This window comes from Populus nigra, chromosome 9 (genome assembly GCF_951802175.1).
Source record: "Populus nigra chromosome 9, ddPopNigr1.1, whole genome shotgun sequence".
In the NCBI taxonomy this organism is placed as follows: domain Eukaryota; kingdom Viridiplantae; phylum Streptophyta; class Magnoliopsida; order Malpighiales; family Salicaceae; genus Populus; species Populus nigra.
Window position 1 is genome coordinate 14,325,545 of NC_084860.1, and position 18,794 is coordinate 14,344,338.

General features: G+C 32.1%; 2 protein-coding genes across 2 annotated transcripts; one reads left to right on the forward strand and one right to left on the reverse strand.

Moving 5' to 3' along the window:
* Nucleotides 1-529: 529 nt before the first annotated feature.
* On the forward strand, nucleotides 530-4,526 carry LOC133703456 (universal stress protein PHOS32-like). Its single transcript, XM_062127986.1, has 3 exons — nucleotides 530-1,515; nucleotides 3,894-3,941; nucleotides 4,237-4,526. The coding sequence occupies exons 1-2, from the start codon at nucleotides 753-755 to the stop codon at nucleotides 3,899-3,901; spliced, it is 771 nt and encodes a 256-aa protein (XP_061983970.1). The 5' UTR covers nucleotides 530-752; the 3' UTR covers nucleotides 3,902-3,941; nucleotides 4,237-4,526.
* A 12,208-nt stretch (nucleotides 4,527-16,734) lies between these two features.
* LOC133703117 (B-box zinc finger protein 22-like) lies at nucleotides 16,735-18,524 on the reverse strand. Its single transcript, XM_062127546.1, has 2 exons — nucleotides 17,450-18,524; nucleotides 16,735-17,258 (listed from the first exon to the last, which is right to left on the reverse strand). The coding sequence occupies exons 1-2, from the start codon at nucleotides 18,275-18,277 to the stop codon at nucleotides 17,127-17,129; spliced, it is 960 nt and encodes a 319-aa protein (XP_061983530.1). The 5' UTR covers nucleotides 18,278-18,524; the 3' UTR covers nucleotides 16,735-17,126.
* Nucleotides 18,525-18,794: the final 270 nt, after the last annotated feature.

Consider the following 18,794-nt stretch of genomic DNA (forward strand, 5'->3'; position numbering starts at 1 on the left):
TTTTTCACTTTTTATATTTGGTATAAAAATTGATCAATATAATATATTTTGCTGTCTAAAGGAAGAATTAGATTAAAAAAGTAGAAAAGAAACTTCCATCTCAAAGAAAGAAATATTTTATGCGACTAAATTTATTAATTAATATGGTTTCTATTATCAATTAGCTCTTATTGTTTCTCTTTCTGCACATATTTTTCACACTTATTAAATATCAAACAATTAAGTTTAATAACTTTTCATTAACATGACCAAACAATGGAGAATATAACATATTATAAAAAGATATTTTTTTTTAAATAAAACATTTTTAAAACAAATTATTTTACATGAAGTCTAGTTTTCTCAACAATGGAAAAAGAAATCAAGGCCTAGTGGATAGATAATCTGATGGTATAATATATAATATCCAGCTGGGATGGGCGTTCCTTTATTTCCATCCCAGCCCATCCCAGCCCAGCCCAGCCCAGCCCAGCCCAACCGACACACCTTTATTACAAAAATCCTTTTCCCTTGCCAAACACTTCGTGTCCCTACCATTACTTTTCTGTCCCCACCGCCCTCTACCCCCTTCCTTCCTAGACCCCCGAACTTGTCACCCTCTCCCTTCTCTCTCCAAACCAGAACACAAGACAAAGCCAAAACCAAAAACGAAGTCCCATCTCTCTCTCTAAGGAATCAGAAACTTGTTATAAAGCAAACGAAGAAAACATCTAAACCTTAAAATAAAAACACATCAAACCTTATCAGAAGCGATGAATCCTCAACAGCAACAACAAAATCCAGTAGATCCAGACCACCCACAACTCCCAACAATCAAGATCCACCACCCTTCTTCCCCACGCCACTCTCACCACCACTCCCACCTACACGCCGCCACTCCCACCGCTGGTGCCCGCCGCAAGATCGGCGTCGCCGTTGACCTCTCCGATGAATCTGCCTACGCTGTCAGCTGGGCTGTCGACCACTACATCCGTCCCGGGGATGCTGTCATTCTCCTCCACGTCAGCCCTACATCCGTTCTCTTCGGTGCTGACTGGGGCCCGCTCCCACTCTCCACTCCCACGCAATCGCAACTCGATCTTTTGAACAATACTAGCAAATTTAATAATGAAATTGACAGTAAAAATGACAGTAGTGAGAAGCCGCAGCAACAGAACGAGGACGATGAGGATTCTTTCACTGCGTCGAAAGCGGCCGATCTTGCAAGGCCTTTAAAGGAAGCGCAGATCCCGTATAAGATTCATATTGTGAAAGATCATGATATGAAGGAGAGGCTGTGTCTTGAAGTTGAGAGGTTAGGGTTGAGTGCGGTTATTATGGGGAGTAGAGGGTTTGGTGCGGAGAAAAGAGGGAGTGATGAGAGATTGGGTAGTGTAAGTGATTATTGTGTTCATCACTGTGTATGTCCAGTCGTGGTTGTTAGATATCCTGAGGATAAGGATGGCGGTGTGGCTGACCTGGAGGCGGTTGTTAATGTGCCAGAGGATGTGGAGGCTGCAGAGGGAAAACCTAAAGGTTAGGATTTGTTATGTGGTTGTGGATTTGGTTATTGCTGATTTTGAATTTTTTTTTGGTTTATGATGTTACAAGTTTGTTAGTGTATGCAAATGCTGGTGATGTATAGGAAGATTAGGTTGTGGAGCAATTTTCATTTTTTGATCAGGTTAGGTCAGATTGGGTGCTAGCAAATTTAGATTAGGTCAGAGTTCATTTTTTGAGAGATCAAAGTTGCATATAAATAGGACAGAATGGAGTAATTTTGATTTAGGATGATGATGTTCTCGTGGGTAACTTGTGATCCTGGAATCGTTGAGTTTTGTAGTGTTCGTGAAATATTGCAATGATGAGGTGTTAAATAGTTGGCTTGTTTTATGAAATCTGGAGCACAAAATTTGAATGGTGCTTGTAGGATAACAAGCTGTTGTGATGAAAGTAGGGTTGCTTTGAGTTGGAGCTGGCATCTAAAAACGTGCAGGATCTTTTGATGTTATAAAATGTAATGGGTACTGGCCTTTTTCACTGCTATAGAAAGCGGATTCTGCTTATTTGGCTTCATTGTGGTATTCTCATGCTAATCTACATTGAGTAGTAGGAAAATTCTTACTTTAAATAGCTGATGTGATTGTTGTTTGTGTTTTGTTATTTTGTTATATGGTTGCCGTTGCTGGTATTGATTATGCATGATTGGATTTTTTTTTCCTTAATATTATTATGAGATCGTTGGCACAGATTATGGTTCATGTGAATAGGACACATCATCCTAAATTTTGCATCATCAGCTGAGTGAATTAGTCAAACATAGTTAAATTTACATGTAAGAGCTTATGCGGCAATAGAAATTTCAGAACTACAATTATTTTCTTGTTTTCTTTAGTGGTTGATGTTGTGTATAAATAGCACAAAATATATTACTTGTGAATTTGTGAGATTGGTCTTCTCATGGGTGACATGATATTTTACATGGCTGGATATTAGAGAATTGTTGCAATATTGCCTTGAAGATGTATTAGATAGTTGAAATGCTTTCTGAATTATAAGCATGACTTTGGACCTTTGGGTACCTGTAAAATTTGGTTAAAGATGTGGTTGATTTGAGCTAGAGATATATATGTCTTATCAGATGAAATTTGTAGCAGGCGAGAGTGTGTTGCAACTAGGAGTCATTTCATTTCGTATTTCCACTGAGCTAGATGGTGCTTTGATATTATTGCTCTGTAGAGAAATTAAATATCAGCAAGCTATTGATGGCAACTGATAAGGCTTATTGATGACAATTAAGCACCAAAGCCCATATATAATGCTTGGTGAAGCATCACTGTATCTCATTAATGCAATGTGATGAAGGTTTTTTGGGCTTTGGATTGATGGCGATTTGATATTGTTGCTCTGTAGAGAAAATAAATAGCAGCAAGGTATTGATGGCAATTGATAAGGCTTATCAATGACAATTAAGCACCAAAGTCCATGTATAATGCTTGGTGAAGTACCACTATATCTCATTAATGCAATGTGATGAAGGTTTCCTGGGCTTTGGATTGATGGATAAGTTTTTCTTTTTTCCTTTCAATTTTGCTGGTCTTACGACAGCAGATGCAGAGCAATATACATAATCATTCTAGTATTAGATGTTTTAATCAGATTTATTGTATTAGTCTTTATCATCTGTTTTAAGTTTTTCTAGAATGCTTCACAGGAGAGTGTTGTTGTGACTATGCTTAGGCTTTTGTTCGCCTTGCATAGCTTTTTCATGAACACGAAGTCCATGTATAATGCTTGCTGTTGCATGAACACGACAATTTGTAAATTGACTGTCTTGGAGACTGTCTTCTTCTCCTTGTTGCTTCTATTTAATGATTCTCCCTTGGCTGAGGGAGGTCATAGTCTAGCTACTCAATGGTGGTTGGAATAAGATCCATTGCTGTGATTTGCAACTCTTTAATTACCTGTACAGAATAGGTATTTTAACACTTACCTGTCGGCACAATTGAGAAATTCTTTGTTTCATAGTGTCATATTTAAAATAGCTGAAAGAAGAGAGGTAAATTGTATTTGGATCATTGTCTGTACATTCATTTTAGATTGGATGTAACATAAAGACATTTAATCTGTTTGTTGAAGATTCTGTGCTGCTGTTATATCATATTGTTCTTTTAATGAAACTTCAGTAACTTTATCCTAATTGTTGGTTGCAAATCCTTTATCTGAGTGATTGTGTTAGCTGTGCTGTTTCTGTTCAAGAAGTGATTTCTTTGGACTGGATGTTGGTTGAATTGCTGTTATTGCTATTATCGCTTGGTTGTGTTTGTTTCATAAATGTTTTGGATTTTTAATATTGCTTTTCAATACACTGTTGGTTTTTAAATGATTTACTGTTGGTTGCTTGTGCCTGACAGATGCCTAGTTTGAACTACCTTATTGCGACTAGTTCATCTACATAGCAGGTATGCAGTTTAGGCTGGAATCATGTTTTTTTTTTCCTGTATTTTTATTTTGCATGTATCGATGCAATCTTGTGTCGTCTTGCCCCTCCTTCCACCCCCCCCTGCTCAGTGCATGCAACGTTTGTCTTGTTTATTTGGCCACATGTATGCTATACACATGGCATTATGAGGATGGACCCCATAATTGCCCTTTCCCCTTTTGTTTTGGGCGTGCATTTTCCCTTAATGTCTCTCTCTACTACATTTAGATTGCCATGTAGATATAATTTTGATATTTGGTTGTCTGTCTTTGTAGATATAATGGAGTTGTCGCTGTCAGCAGAGATTAGGTGAAGAAGCCGAGTAGTTAATAAGATGATCTTGTTTGGGTCTACTGTTTTCCAATAGACAGATTGTAGAGGAATGCTCTTATCTCCCGTGTGATTCTTGTCCAATGTTTCTCACATTTGAAACTTGGGAGGATTTGTAATATTTGTACGGCTGATCATTGATGTGAGGTTTCTGGATATTCATGTAGGCTTTTGGAAATGTGTTTCAATGGATTGTAATGTACATCATTTTGGTGTTGAAGATTGCTTCTCTTTACTTCTTTTGTTCCCACTTAAGAAGAAGTTGTTTGCTTTTTATGAACGAGTTGCTTAATCATGGCTGAACCTGTAATTTGAATAAGCAACCCTACAAGAACGCTTTTCAAAATATATTTTTTTAAAAAAAATTATATAATTTTGATTTTTTAATGTAAAAAATAAATTTTAAAAATTTTAATAAATTATTTTAATATATTTTCAACATTTTAAAAAATATTAACTATAAACACTGAACTAAAACCACATATATTTGTGTTTAAGGAATTGGGCCCAGGTTTTGAACCTTTTCCCAAATATAGCAGGGATCTGTGCCATTTTGTAGGCTGCATTCCCTTACCGGGCCCAAGATCCTGATGAATGACTGGTAATGAGACTACAACTTGGTGAAGCCTCGAACTCGGTATTTCTTATAAAGCATCCACAGGTAAGTTAATATTTGGAAATATAGCTGAAACATGTTTTTAAAAATTAATTTTTTTTTTAAGTTTTTAAATCTTTTTGACAGGCCTATATTAAAGATAATTTTAAAAAAATAAAAAAAATATTATTTTAATATATTTTCAAATTAAATATACTTAAAAACAACAATTATTACACTTATATATATACCCTGTAAATATACCAATGAAGTGTTGGTCTAGCGGTTAAGGTATTGCTATATCCTTGCAAGAATGAGAACACAAGTTCGATTCCCAAGAAGCATACTTATTAGGAGGGACAACCACAAATCTGAATGGGATTAATCTCATCTTTTAAAAAGATATAAAAATATTCAAATAAGAATAAAAAAATACACCCTGCAAATATGCTCTTTGAGCAACAACTTTTGAGCTGTTCTTGTGGTGTTTTTATTTATTGAGAAAAACAATTACGAACCTAAATGAAATTAGTCTCATTTTAAAAAAAAAATTATAAAAATATTCGAAAGAAAAAAAAATATATACCATGTAAATATGCTCTTGGGCAACAACTTTTTGGGCGGTACTTGTGGTGTTTTTATCATCTAGCGCAGCACAAGATTGACAAGTTCCGGCGGGATTGGGAATAGGGACAATGTTGGACAGTTGCTGGGTGACAGAACTGGTTGACTTAGCTTTGCAAGTGTTTGCAATGATGGAATGTATCTTGCTAATGTGTTGAAATCATGACAGGGATTCTACTTGTCGTGTTCGTACTAGAAACTGAGTTTAATGAGTGCCTTCATGCTTAGCTTTAGTTTTCCGAGATTGCGGTGGCGTGCACGGCCAACAAGCAACTTGTAAGTGTCTACGTAGATGTAGTTATCATCCCTACCTCCCCGTAGTGAAGGACAGGGAGGATGGTCAGTCAAACCATTCATACAGACAACGAAGTCGTAGACAAGTTCCTAAGGATTAAGGAAAATATAGTTCACTTTCAATGGTGGCTAAACTTTTAAGACTTTATTTTCTCACGGGATTTGAGAGATTCCTTTTCCAACAGAGGCGACGGAAATCGTTGAAATCGTGCTGTTCGATCTTAATCATTCCTGTTTATCTAGTATCGTATGGTCAAACTTGATGGTCCTTTGGGACCGTTAAAAATATTAAATCGGCTCCGTCTATATCAAGATTGTAAATTTCATTCAATTCTATGTATGTAGAATAATTTTTATATTTCATTCCAGTTTAAAAAGTAGAATAAATTGAATAAATTTTTTCTCGCTCAGAATCTTGATCTATTCTGGATATGTTGTCGAAATTCTAGTTATTCTGTTCAGCTAAATAGTATTTTTTTTTGCATTTTTTTAAAAATAAATATTATCTAATTTTACGTTATTAATTATATATCTCAATCCGACCGTTGGATCATGTTAAATGTTGACGAGGAGTCTCCTTACTTATTGTTATGTCTCATGATAAAATTTTAAGGTAATCAGATTTTAGAAAGGCCTTGCAAGACTGCCAATGATATTTTATAATTTTGTTTAAATTTGTAATTTTGTTTATAAATATCATTTTATTGTGTCATTTTTTAAGATTGAATTTTTTCTTAATTTCATTATTTAACAATGAGTTTATTGGTAATTGAGTTTCATAATTTGTTTTGATTTGGGGTTATCATGATTTCATGACATGGGTCATGAATTTGAAAAGGTTAACCCAGGTTGACTTGGGTCGACTCAATATATCGTCATCTCAACGTTTGTTTTTTTTTTAAAGTTGGCTTGAATTGTTTTTAGTCAAACAATATTTTTACCATTTATCTGAGTTGTTTTTGTATCCGTCGAGTTGATCCGGTCATATCGGTTCAACTCTCACTTTTTTACTTATGTTTAAAATTTAAATTATATAATTTCAAGTTAATTTAACTTTGAATTTGAATTTGTCTTTACATAGTTTTTTGTTACAAAAATAAAAAACACTCATCTAAAAAGTTCAAGATTTATCAACCTGCAAGCAAAAATAGTTTCTTCTTCTATTACTCTTCTTTAGGTTTTTATTCCACTTGTTTCTTCCTTCATTTAGTTTTATATTGTTTAATATTTTATTTTTAAAGTTTGGTTTTTTATTTGTTATACACGTGATTTTTAATTATTTTTTTAATATATCTATCAACAAAATATAATAAAAAGAAATAAATTCTAACACGCAACAATTCAACTATCACAATAATAAAAGAAAAATCTTCGGGTGATGTCACAAAGAGCAATTGATTAGGGAGTTTATTTTAATTCTTTTCTTTGTTGTGCACATGATTCTCAAGTGCTTTCAACAGATTCATTAACATAATCTAAAAATGTAAACATCAAATAAAAAAGTATTTAGAAAATGTAAGGAGATTCTTTTCCTCAATAATTGAGTTTTTTTTTTTTTTTATTTACATAATGGCCTAGAATCGGTCTATAAAATTCATAGGTAGAATGCATTATGCATCATATTGTAGGATCCAATATACCTTGCTTCCTCGACTCAACTTGATGGGATGGGCCACATGCTCTAATTTGTCCTTCTTGTTAAGACAAAAGCTTCATTAAATATAATTAGTCCTTTAATCTTATATGAGCGGGACAAGGTAAAACCCAAATGCTAGCTCGCATCCACTGCAATGGAGATACGAAATCAAAGCCCTTTATTAAATAAAGCAAATTTATCACCAAAACCATATAGACCCACAACAAGTGGATTTCTTTTTACTTATTTTATGCTATAGATTTAGTAGGGTTTTGCTTTCTATAAACCATACCACACGCTCTTTTTCCCTTCTGTAGCCAATATTCATTGCTCTCTGCCACCAAAACCACAAGTTGTCAACTGCAATCCACTCAGAACCACATTTTAAGTCTCTCCTTTCTAGGCATCTTCCTTTGTTCATGTTCATTTCATCTAGCTATAATGTCAGCATGGACTCTACCAGTTGATATGTGATAGAATGTATCTTGCTAATATGTTGAAATTTTGAAAGGGATTTTAGCGTGATGGAAACTTGTCCTGTTCGTGCTAGAAACTGAGTTTAATGGGTGTCTTTTTTAAAGTTATTGCTTTGCTTTAGTTTTCAGAGATTTTGGTGTCATGCAAGGCCCACAAGAAACTTGTAAATTATCAATTATAAAAAAATCTAAGCCCCCAGTCTTTCACTATAGATTGTGAGGGGCTTATTATTCCAACAATGTTTTTTTTTTCTATAAACTTTTATACTTTGATCTCTTAGAGCTTGTTTGATAATAGAGTTGTGGGTGCTTTTGAAATAACTTTTCATGCCAAAATGCATGTCAATGATATTTTTTTTAAAAAAATTATTTTTTACATCAGCACATCAAAACAATCCAAAATGTACAAACCATATTAAAGTTTACAAAAAAAAAAATTCAAAATTTTTAAAAATACGGGTTGAACCGCGTTCCCAAACGTTACCTTAATTTCTTTGCCTTCTTATTTTATCATTTAGAATTGCTTTGATTTGCTATTGGTTCAGTGATTTCTTTTTCATATATATATATATATATATATATATATGCATGCGCGTGAGAATCTTGAGATGTCAGGGAAATATTATGTAGCTCGGTTTATTCTTGGTTTGGTCAAGCACAACTCAATTTAATTGATTTAAAATAATTAAAGTTTCACGGACTAAATTTGAGGCTTAATGAAATGTTCAACCTTTTTTTTTGCCAACGTTAGGGACTGATTTACATGGTCAAGGGGGGAGTTTATGTTTCTTTTTTAATTTTGGCCCTTCAACTTTTTTTCTTTTAATTTGATCCTTTTGCACTGATTTTATTTGAGATATGACTTGATAGTTTGTTTTTGTTGTTTTGATACCAGGATCTTGTATTATCGAGGGAAATCTCTGGTGCTCAATTTTTCAAGATAAAACAAAATTATGATAATTTAAAACATGTAAGTATTAAGGGATGAAAATAAAAAATAAAATAAACATGGGGTATGGGATAAACAAGTAAGGCATATATATTGACGCGTGTAATGCATATACCAACATATGAGAGACAACTACTATGTTTAGGTGGTGCGTGAGGTGTCACCTAAAAACCAAACAATGGCTTTCGTAGTGGTATTTAAAAGTGGCTTGCAGCACTCTTTCTGATGGTCCAACACGTGTCAACATGAGCACGATAGTAGGGCTTCAACAATCAATTTTTTTTTTGATCCTCCCTCTTTTCTCTCTCTTTTTCTCGGGATTCATGTTGACCTCCTAAAATTGAAAGGTGTCTTGAAATTTTATTTTGTATCAAATTTGATCCTCATCCTTTTGACTGTTATTTATTTTGTTTTGAATCTTTTTTTTATTGATATTATTTTTTAATTTTATCCCTCAATATTTAATTTTTTTTATATCAAGTTTGGTCCTCATTGTTTTTATTGCTATTTGTTTTTAATCCTTATTTTAGTTGATTTTTTTTTAATTTTTCCTATAGAATTTGATTTCAGATTATTTTTATATCAAATTTAGTTCTTATTCTTTTGATTGTTTTTTATTTTGTTTTTTTATCCTTTTTTAATTAGCTATTTTTTCAATTTCACCCCTCAATATTTTGTTGATTGAAAATTTAGCTTTGTGATTCCTTTTGGGTTTATCTTCTATAGGGCTAATCCTAAGCTTATGATCTAGATTACGAGTTTTGAAATCCCTTGAAATCAAGTGTAGCCATGTAGAGAAGATTAAAAAAAGAATAAACATTTAAGCTAAGGATTTGGGAGAGGGATTTAGAGAGGGAAAGTAAGGGTTTTAAAGAGGGAATAATAAGAATTCAAAGGAAAAAGAAGGAGAGTGCCAGGAACCTTAACTGGTTGCTTTCAAAATTCAAATTATCATTAGGTAAGGTGTTTAAAAGTAGTTTGAGAAGAATTGAAATAGTTTTAAGCAAACTTAAAAAAAAAAGGATTAGGGTTCATAAGAGAAGTTTGGGGAAAAGTTCTTTGAAATTTGATTCTTAGAACTATTTTAGGGTGTAATATGAGTGAAATTATGTTGAAATAACAAAGAAATTTTGATAGATGGTGAAGCCCTAGGAGCTGGCTATTGAGAGACAAAAAGATAGATTTAACACATGTGTGTTATTCTTGTAAATTGTATTGTAATTATGATAATTGAATATATGGGTAATTACTTTGATGAGTGGTTCTATTTTTATGTGATGAATATGAATTTTTGATGTTTTATGAATTTAATGCCTTTAAGGAATTGTTGAATTTAAAGTGAGTTTTTGTTGTGTTGGGATTAAAGCATGATGAAATGGAATTCATGTTTATTTAAATGTAACTAAAAAATATAGAATGAGATTGAATTAGCCAAATAGTGAATAGGCAAGAAAAGAAAACCTAGAGTACGGATGATGTTGGTGCCAAAAAAAAAATGAGAAAGGATTTTGAGATTTCATGGATTCATTAATAAGTTGTATGTGAATAATATTTAAAGAAATGTTAGGAAATGTTTTGGAATTTATAAGAATCTTCATGATTTTTAAGTAATAAAAACCTTTATGTGAATTAAATGAGAATATTATAGCAATTGAGTGAAGAATTGAAGAAATTATGAGTTAGCTTGTAACTAAGTTGAATTTTGTTTAACTAATGATTTAGGATATATTGATGATGATTTAGAAAAGAAAATATAACTTTTCCCAAGAATGATATGGTCAACATTATAACAAAAAAAAAAGAAGGTTAGATGTTAAGTAATTATATGATAAAAGGAATTATATCAAATAAGTTGGAAAAGAAAAAAAATAAATTAGTTATGGATAAATAACTGGGTGAAATTATAATAGATGTTATGATGAATGAGTATTTTTTGATACAATAATAATTGGTTGAAAACCTGTCAATACAGGAGATGTGGTTCGACAAACTAGAGGAGTTGGACATAGCCAGACTGCAGGTAGGTATTTGGTACCTTACGGTAAACTTTACTTTATAAACTGCTTGTTATCTATAATGGTGAATTGATAGTTTATGAAATGTAGAATTGTGATATTTGATAGTTTAATTGGAGAGAGAAAAAATTGTATATTGTAAAGATTGATTGACATTCAAGTGACAATACCAAATTGTTGGCTTCTAAATGGGAATGCCAGATTGATTGATAATTAGGATGGGTTCGTTGGATTGATGGGTATTCAAAAAAAAATATCAGATTGTTGGATTTCAATTAGGAATGCTGGATTTATTCGCAACCTTGATGGGTTCGCCGAATTGATAGGTACTTAAGAAGGAATACTAGATTGTTGGCTTCTAATTGGGAATGTCGGATTAATTGGCAACTATGATGGGTTCGCTGAATTGATGAGCATTCAAAAAGGAATACCAGAATGTTGGCTTCTAATTGAGACTGCCAAATTGATTGGCAACTAAGATGGGTTCACTGAATTGATGGGTATTCAAAAAGTAATACTAGATTGTTGGCTTCTAATTTGGAATGCCGAATTAATTAGAAACTATAATAGGTTTGTCAAATTGATTGATGTTCATGAAAGAATACCAAATGATTGGCTTCTATATAGGAATGCTGAGATGATTAATTGATTTACGAGTATTGTAAAATTAGTGTTGGATTAAATGGATCAATGTAATGATAAATTTTTAAATGATTTGAAAGAATGGTTATAAGAATGTCTAGATAAAAAGTTTGGATATTAATTAAAACTTAAGTAAACTATTAATCTACAAGTTTAATAAATGAAATTGATCTTATTTACACGTACCTCACAAGTCTGCTAGGAGCAGTTAATAGTTGTTACCTTTTGCATTAGACTTAGGTGGTTATGAATCAATCTTTTAGGGTTGTGATTTATAGACATTTTATTTTGATATGTAACAAGATTTAATTATGTAATATTAATGACTAGTTGTAATTATGTATTTTTTTTGGAACTTTGTAAATCTAAATTCTTAAATTTATATCATGATGTTGTAGTATCTTGGGTATGAATAATACAATTAATTAACTTATATAATAAATGATAGTTTATTATAGAATTCCATTTTATATGTTTGGACGTCTTATTATTATGGTTAATGTGACTAATAAATACTACTGAAAATAAATGAGGAAATGTTGATATGATCTATGATGATTGGATAAGAGGTGGAAGAATGATTCTTATGTGGTTTTATGGATAAAAAGTGTACTTGATTGTGTTTTGATTTAATGTCGACACTTGGAATGTTCAAAATACAAAGAAGATTTTGCCGAAATTTTGGTAGAATATTAATGAGTTAGAAAACATTGATACTTTTCATCCAAGTAAAAAAAATCTAGTGATTTCCTAAAAACCTTAAATGATGTCGTGAATGATGTGTGCTGGGTTATCAAGATGTTATAGTAACTCTCTAATGGTCTAAACCTAAAGTGCTTTAATATCTGCTTAATATTTTAATTGTATAAGCAATGTCAGGTCTTGTACAAACCTGAGCATATACTAAACTTCCAACTACGGAAGTATATGAAATGTTCTTTATATGTTTACTCTTTAAATTATTCCTTGAGCTTTGTTCTAAACTAAACGTGTCACCTTTAACAATAGGTGCAACACTAGATGAATAATTATTCATATAAAATCTCTATAATATCTCTCTAATTTTTTATGCTTATAACATAAAAATCTTTGCCTATATCTTTTATATCAAATTACATTAAGAGAAATCTCTTAACATCATGAAATAAACCCAAATCACTTGAAGCAAATAGAATATTATGTACATATAAGACTAAGAAAATTATTTTATTCCCATTGATCTTATAGTATATACATTCATCCATGATATTCTCTATTAAATCAAATGAAGAAATAACATTATGCAATTTTAAATATCATTGACGAGAGGCTTGTTTTAGTCAATTTATAGATTTTTTAAGCTTACAAACCAAGTGATTGTTCCCTTCTAAAATGAATTTTTTTAGTTGTTACATATAAACCTCTTCCTTTAGGTCTTCATAAAAAAAAATCATTTTTACATTCATTTGATACAACTCTATCTCAAAATGCGATACCAATGTCATGAGTATCCAAAATGAATCATTATTTGAAACATGAGATAAGAAATCATGATAACTAATTCTTTCTTATTGAGTGAATCCTTTAGCTACAAGTTTTGGCTTATATTTTTTAATATTACCTAAAAAGTATCTTTTGGTTTTAAAACCCACTTACAAGCAACAATATTCCCCATTTAGGCAATTCCTTTCTTAACATATTTTTTCAGAAGGAAAAATCAAGGAAATTCCTTTCAAAAACTTATACATCACACTTGAACCCATAGATTAATTCCTTTAACTAGCACACTTAAATTTAATGAACATTCAATTAAATAAAAAACCCATCACTTCTTTTTATTTTATACCTAACCAAATTATTCACTAAGGTGGGAAATGATTTTTCTCTTCAATCTCTTTCAATTCATACCTTGCCTCATTTTTTAATATCAAGACTAACATATTCAAGCATTATTTGACCTTCAATTATATATATATATATATATATATATATATATATATATATATATATATATATAAAATACTTTCCTATTTACCTACATGTTAGCCAAACTTTTCTTTATTACAAAATGAATATGTTTCTTTCAAAACTTTCACAATTAACACCTTAAACTATCATCCAACACTTAAACTAATATAATTTTACATCATTTATCAACAAACAATCCAAATAAAGTCAACCCAAATTCTATAATTTTTGCGAAAACACAAAGAACATCTAAGAGTGAGTTTTTCTTTTCCCAATAGTTCAAATCAAATATTATTCATTTATCATTCATTCCAACCAATACAATTCTACACTATACAATTCGTAATTACATCAATTATCCTAAATATTATTCCTACATACATTAATTAAAACCCTAAACATGGCAAGAATTAAACTCCCATTCAATTCATTCAATTTAACCTTTACCCATTCATTATTTACCCATATCATCATTATTCATCCATAATTTCCACAATCCTAACACCTTAACGTAGAAATCTTAACATATCTCTACACTAAACATTTCAATAATTCATTTTACACAAAACCACACAAAATAACTAGTTTGCAAGAGTTTATTACGTTTCAATCTAAAGAAAATGAAAGGTTAAAAAGCTTAGGAAACTTTTTTTTTTCACTTCTCTTCCTCCCCTCTTTTACCTCTCAAAACTATGCCTTCCCTTAAAGAAATAATGCTTGAATTCTTCAATTTTCCTTGCCCAAATCTTCTTCTAACATCCTTTGATCACTTAATCTAGTTTTTTTTTATGTCTTTAGGATGCAATTTCAAGGTTTTCTCACAAGTTTTTCTCTCCTCTTCCCTTCCTCATTTGGTCGGCCATTTATGTCCTTGTAATCACTATTCATCTATTTATAATTTCAATTTCACTTATTACATAATTAGTTAGTTTTTTTTTATTTACACTTTAGATCCCACATGCTTCCATTCATTTAACTTAATGCTAACTTGGTTAACTTATAGTTTTTTTTATTAAGGGTTTACACTAGTATATATGTCACAGTTTTTAGAGATTCACTCACAAAAACAATAGGAGATTAGAGTTACTAACTATACTCCTCACCAATCCATCAATGTTTGGTTTATCCTTTCAACAACACAATTTTAAGATGGCAAGCTTGGCATTGTGTATTGTGCCATAATGCCTTGTTCCTTAAAATAACTTTTAAATAGACCTAACAATTATCTTTTTTCAGTATACATGCCAAAACAATCATCATCTTTATTTGATATCATAATCTTAATTTATTTGCCTAATTGTTTCTCTACTTATGCTTTATAGACTTTAAAAACATCTCATGTTTTACTTTTATCATAAGAAAAATAGAGATACATATATCATGTATAATCATTAACAAAGATAATGAAATATCTCCTACCATTAAAACACATATCATAAACACCTGAAATATCAATATGTATAATATCTAAAACATAGAAGTGTCATCCTGACACTTTTTTGGACTTGTTTGTTTGCTTTTCTTTAATATAATCTACATAAATACTAAAATGAGTAAAGTCAAGAGCCTCAACGACTTCATCATTTACCAATCTCTTAATTCTATCAATAAAAATATGACCTAATCTTTTATGCCATGACACAGAGGATCTCTCATTTATAACTCTAAGCTTAATGCCAATATTATTACCATGCATAATCATAAGGCTACAATTAAATGTATGATTCAAATGATGTTTGAATAATCTATCATTCACATTACCATTGACAATAAAAACATTATCTTTATACAGATTAAAGGACTTACCGATGAATTTAAAACTGAAGGTAGGTAAAAGTCTTGAAACTGAAATAAGGTTTCCGAACATAAAAGGTTATTTCAAGGTTTAAAATGAATGTCAGAACTAAGGACAAGTTTGTAGGCCTCAATTGCCTTTACACGTGAAACCATCTTGTTTCTTGAATAGATTACACATTAACTTTTTATTGGTTTCCTTGGGTTTAAGAAGCCTTGCATGGTATTGGCAATATAGATTGTATAAACTGATCACAAGTTTATTTATTAATTATTTTTTATTATGTGTGTTGTAAGAGATCTTGAAGGATTTATATTCAAATGAGAGCGAGTAAGAGATAACGAAAACGAGAAATTACTTAGAAAACTTGATCTCAATGATTTAAATCTAGCAACATTGTCCCCAGCAAAGCAAAACCTATATATTAATTCTCTTTAAAGTAACCACTCAACACCAAAATATCTGCCACAGTAACGAAGATAATTAAGAAATCAAAGTTTGTGCAATCAACATCACAGTTGAAATCAAAGCCCTTTATTAAATAAAGCAAATTTATCACCAAAACCATATAGACCAAAAGCAAGTGGATTTCTTTTTACTTATTTTATGATAAATTTAGTGGGTTTTGTTTTCTATCAGCCATACCACACTCTTTTCCCAACTGTAGCCAATGTTCATGGCTTGCTGCCACCAAGACCACAAGTTGTTAACTTCAAATACATCTGGGTCCACTCAGTACCACTTACGAACTTTCTTTTTTCTGGGCATCTTCCCTTGTTCCTGTTCCTGTTCTTGTTCATGTTCATTTCATCTATCTATAATGTCATATCATTTATATTCAAAGAGGGCAGCTATGTCAGTATGGACTCTACCGGTTGATATGTGACAGCTTAACCTTAATTATTTGCTAGCCATGAAACAATATAGGCGAGACTATACGTTATTTTTGTGATGGATGGTCATGAATAGTGCAGCGTAAAGGCCAAATACCTCTCCCACGCTTCATTCTGTTCCAGATCATTAACTCCATGGGCTTGAGTTGGTACATGGCATCCGTTGAGAACTAGCTAACTAGGAATCCCATTTTATGTTATTTTTGTAACTTGTAAGTTCATATGAATCTGAAACATATTTTTCTTAAAGAATACAAAAGATTAACTAAGCTCTTACACGCAGACCAAAGTGTTATTAGTATTTACATCTACCCTACCACCCACCTTAGTCAATAATCAGCATTACCCCTCTGTACGCGGTTAGAACTCAAGGCTTGAATTCAAGAATCAGGGATGAACTTTTTTTCTTCTCTCTACAGTGAAGAGTAATGTATTATTGAAACAAAAGTAGGTGTAACAATGGGGAATGGCAAATCAACTGTCATTTCCACACCAAATAAAATTCGTGACCCACTCTTAAATAATTGACCATTAGCAACTTGAGGATGTTTTTACCGGCACACATACACTTTTTCCATGGTAAGAAAACAATAAGGAAAATAGCATAAAGTAATAATCAAATACTAAATTCTGTACACACCATGGAGAAACCTCTTATGTACAGTACAAAGTACAAACTATGCAAATAGAAAAAGAAAAAGAAAAAGAAAGAAAGAAAGAAAGAAAGAAAGCTTATGTTAGCAACAGAAAATGACATAATAATTAATTATGATTCAAAAACTATGACAAAACGTATGGTTATTAATTAATCGTAAGAGGAAAGTTAGTAGGGACTGAAATCAAAGGCTCTGATCTCTACTCAAATATGCAGATCCCAAGAATAGCAGCAGACGCGTTTTCTCCATTCGTGACCATGTCTCTTTGCAGTCTCTTGATGGTGTCTATAACAACCTTTGATCTTGACCCTGCTTAACCATCTTCTTCAACATTAACACTTGTTCTTGCTTGCTTCCATGGCCTCAATGAACTCAAAGAATTCCCTTCATGATCGCTCAATATTCGACCTCCTATATTATGAGAAGAGGAACATCCAATTTCATCCTGCATTCATTGATATTAAATTTATTAAACAAACCAAAGTTTGTAACCTAAAAGGGTAAAAAAAGAAAAGGAAGAAAAAAAACTCAATATTTCCTAAGATGCACCAATTCTCTAAATAATGTGCCTCTAAAATTTAATACCAAAGCTGAAAACAAGAAACAGATCAAAGATGAAAGAAGAAAGAGACTAACATCAGAATCAAGATCAACATTACTCTCTCGCATCCGTTTCAAGAATCCATTTCTACCAGCACAAGAAGTCTCCTCTTCACTACTAGAACTAGCCACAGGTGGCACAGGTGATGGCGACGACGACGCAGTAGGACCTGACCATGGCACCACCTGGTTGTCTCCATCCTCATCTTCTTCCTTCTCATCTTCCTCCTCCTCATCCTCGTCTTCATCGCTGTCATCATCAGTATCATCTTCGTCATCAGATTCTTGATCATTTTCAGACTCATCTAAATCATTTCCTCCTCCTTGACTTTCTTGATCACTCGTCATGACGTTTTCAGATTGGAAATGTCGTTTATTTTTAGGAATAGTAAAACAAGATTCACATACGGAAACAGTAGGAGCAAATTTAGACCCCGAGGCTTTCCAAGGAGTTGGAGATTGACAGACTTGACAAAGAAGGGTTCTACAATGTTTAGCAACAAGAAAGTTGGCAGTGTGCACTTTCTCATCACAATCCCAACATAAACTAGCTTGGTCTGATTCACAATACATCCTTGCTGAACTCCCACAAAGCTCACACCCTTTCATTCTCTCTTCTGTTTCTTTTGTTTTGTTAGGGATAGTAAAACAAGATTCACATATGGAAACAGTAGGAGCAAATTTAGACACCGAGGCTTTCCAAGGAGTTGGAGATTGACAGACTTGACAAAGAAGGGTTCTACAGTGTTTAGCTACAAGAAAGTTGGCAGAGTGTACTTTCTCATCGCAATCCCAACATAAACTAGCTTCGTCTGATTCACAGAACATTCTTGCTGAACCCCCACAAAGCTCACACCCTTTCATTCTCTCCTGTTTATTTTGTTTTGTTGGGTTCGGTGAGGAAGGGGTTTTGAGAGAGGATAGGAGAGGAAAGATAGGTGGACAAGTTATAGTGAATAATGGAAAAACGACTCCTAATTTCTCGCATTTAATTATGTGATTTTTTTTTGCGAGGGATGTTTTGGGAAGTTTAGGATTGGTGTGAGAAAAGATTTCACCGTTTCAGACTTCCTATCTACGATTCCATTAAGGGAGAGGGAGAGGGAGAGGGAGAGGGAGGGTTTGGTTTTGCTTACTGGTTAGTGAAATTTCCCGGAACCATCCATCCATTCAAATTAAAAGTATTTTAGAATTATGGTTAGGTTATTTTTTAAAATATTTTTTTATTTTTAAAATTTTATTTTTAATATAGCATACCAAAACAATTAAATTTATTTTTGCACTTTATTTGAGCTATGTTTTATATTAAATTTCGTGGTAATTATTCAATCAAACTAGTAAATTAAAAGGTCAAAATTAAGGGGTCACCTCATGCCCAATT

Bases quoted from the DNA above. Each gene is read 5' to 3' on its own strand.
- LOC133703456 (XM_062127986.1), top strand. From the start codon at position 753: ATGAATCCTCAACAGCAACAACAAAATCCAGTAGATCCAGACCACCCA.
- LOC133703117 (XM_062127546.1), bottom strand. From the start codon at position 18,277: ATGAAAGGGTGTGAGCTTTGTGGGGGTTCAGCAAGAATGTTCTGTGAA. The intron at 17,259-17,449 runs GTTAGTCTCTTT...CAATGAATGCAG, and splicing joins ATGTTGATCTTGATTCTGAT to GATGAAATTGGATGTTCCTC.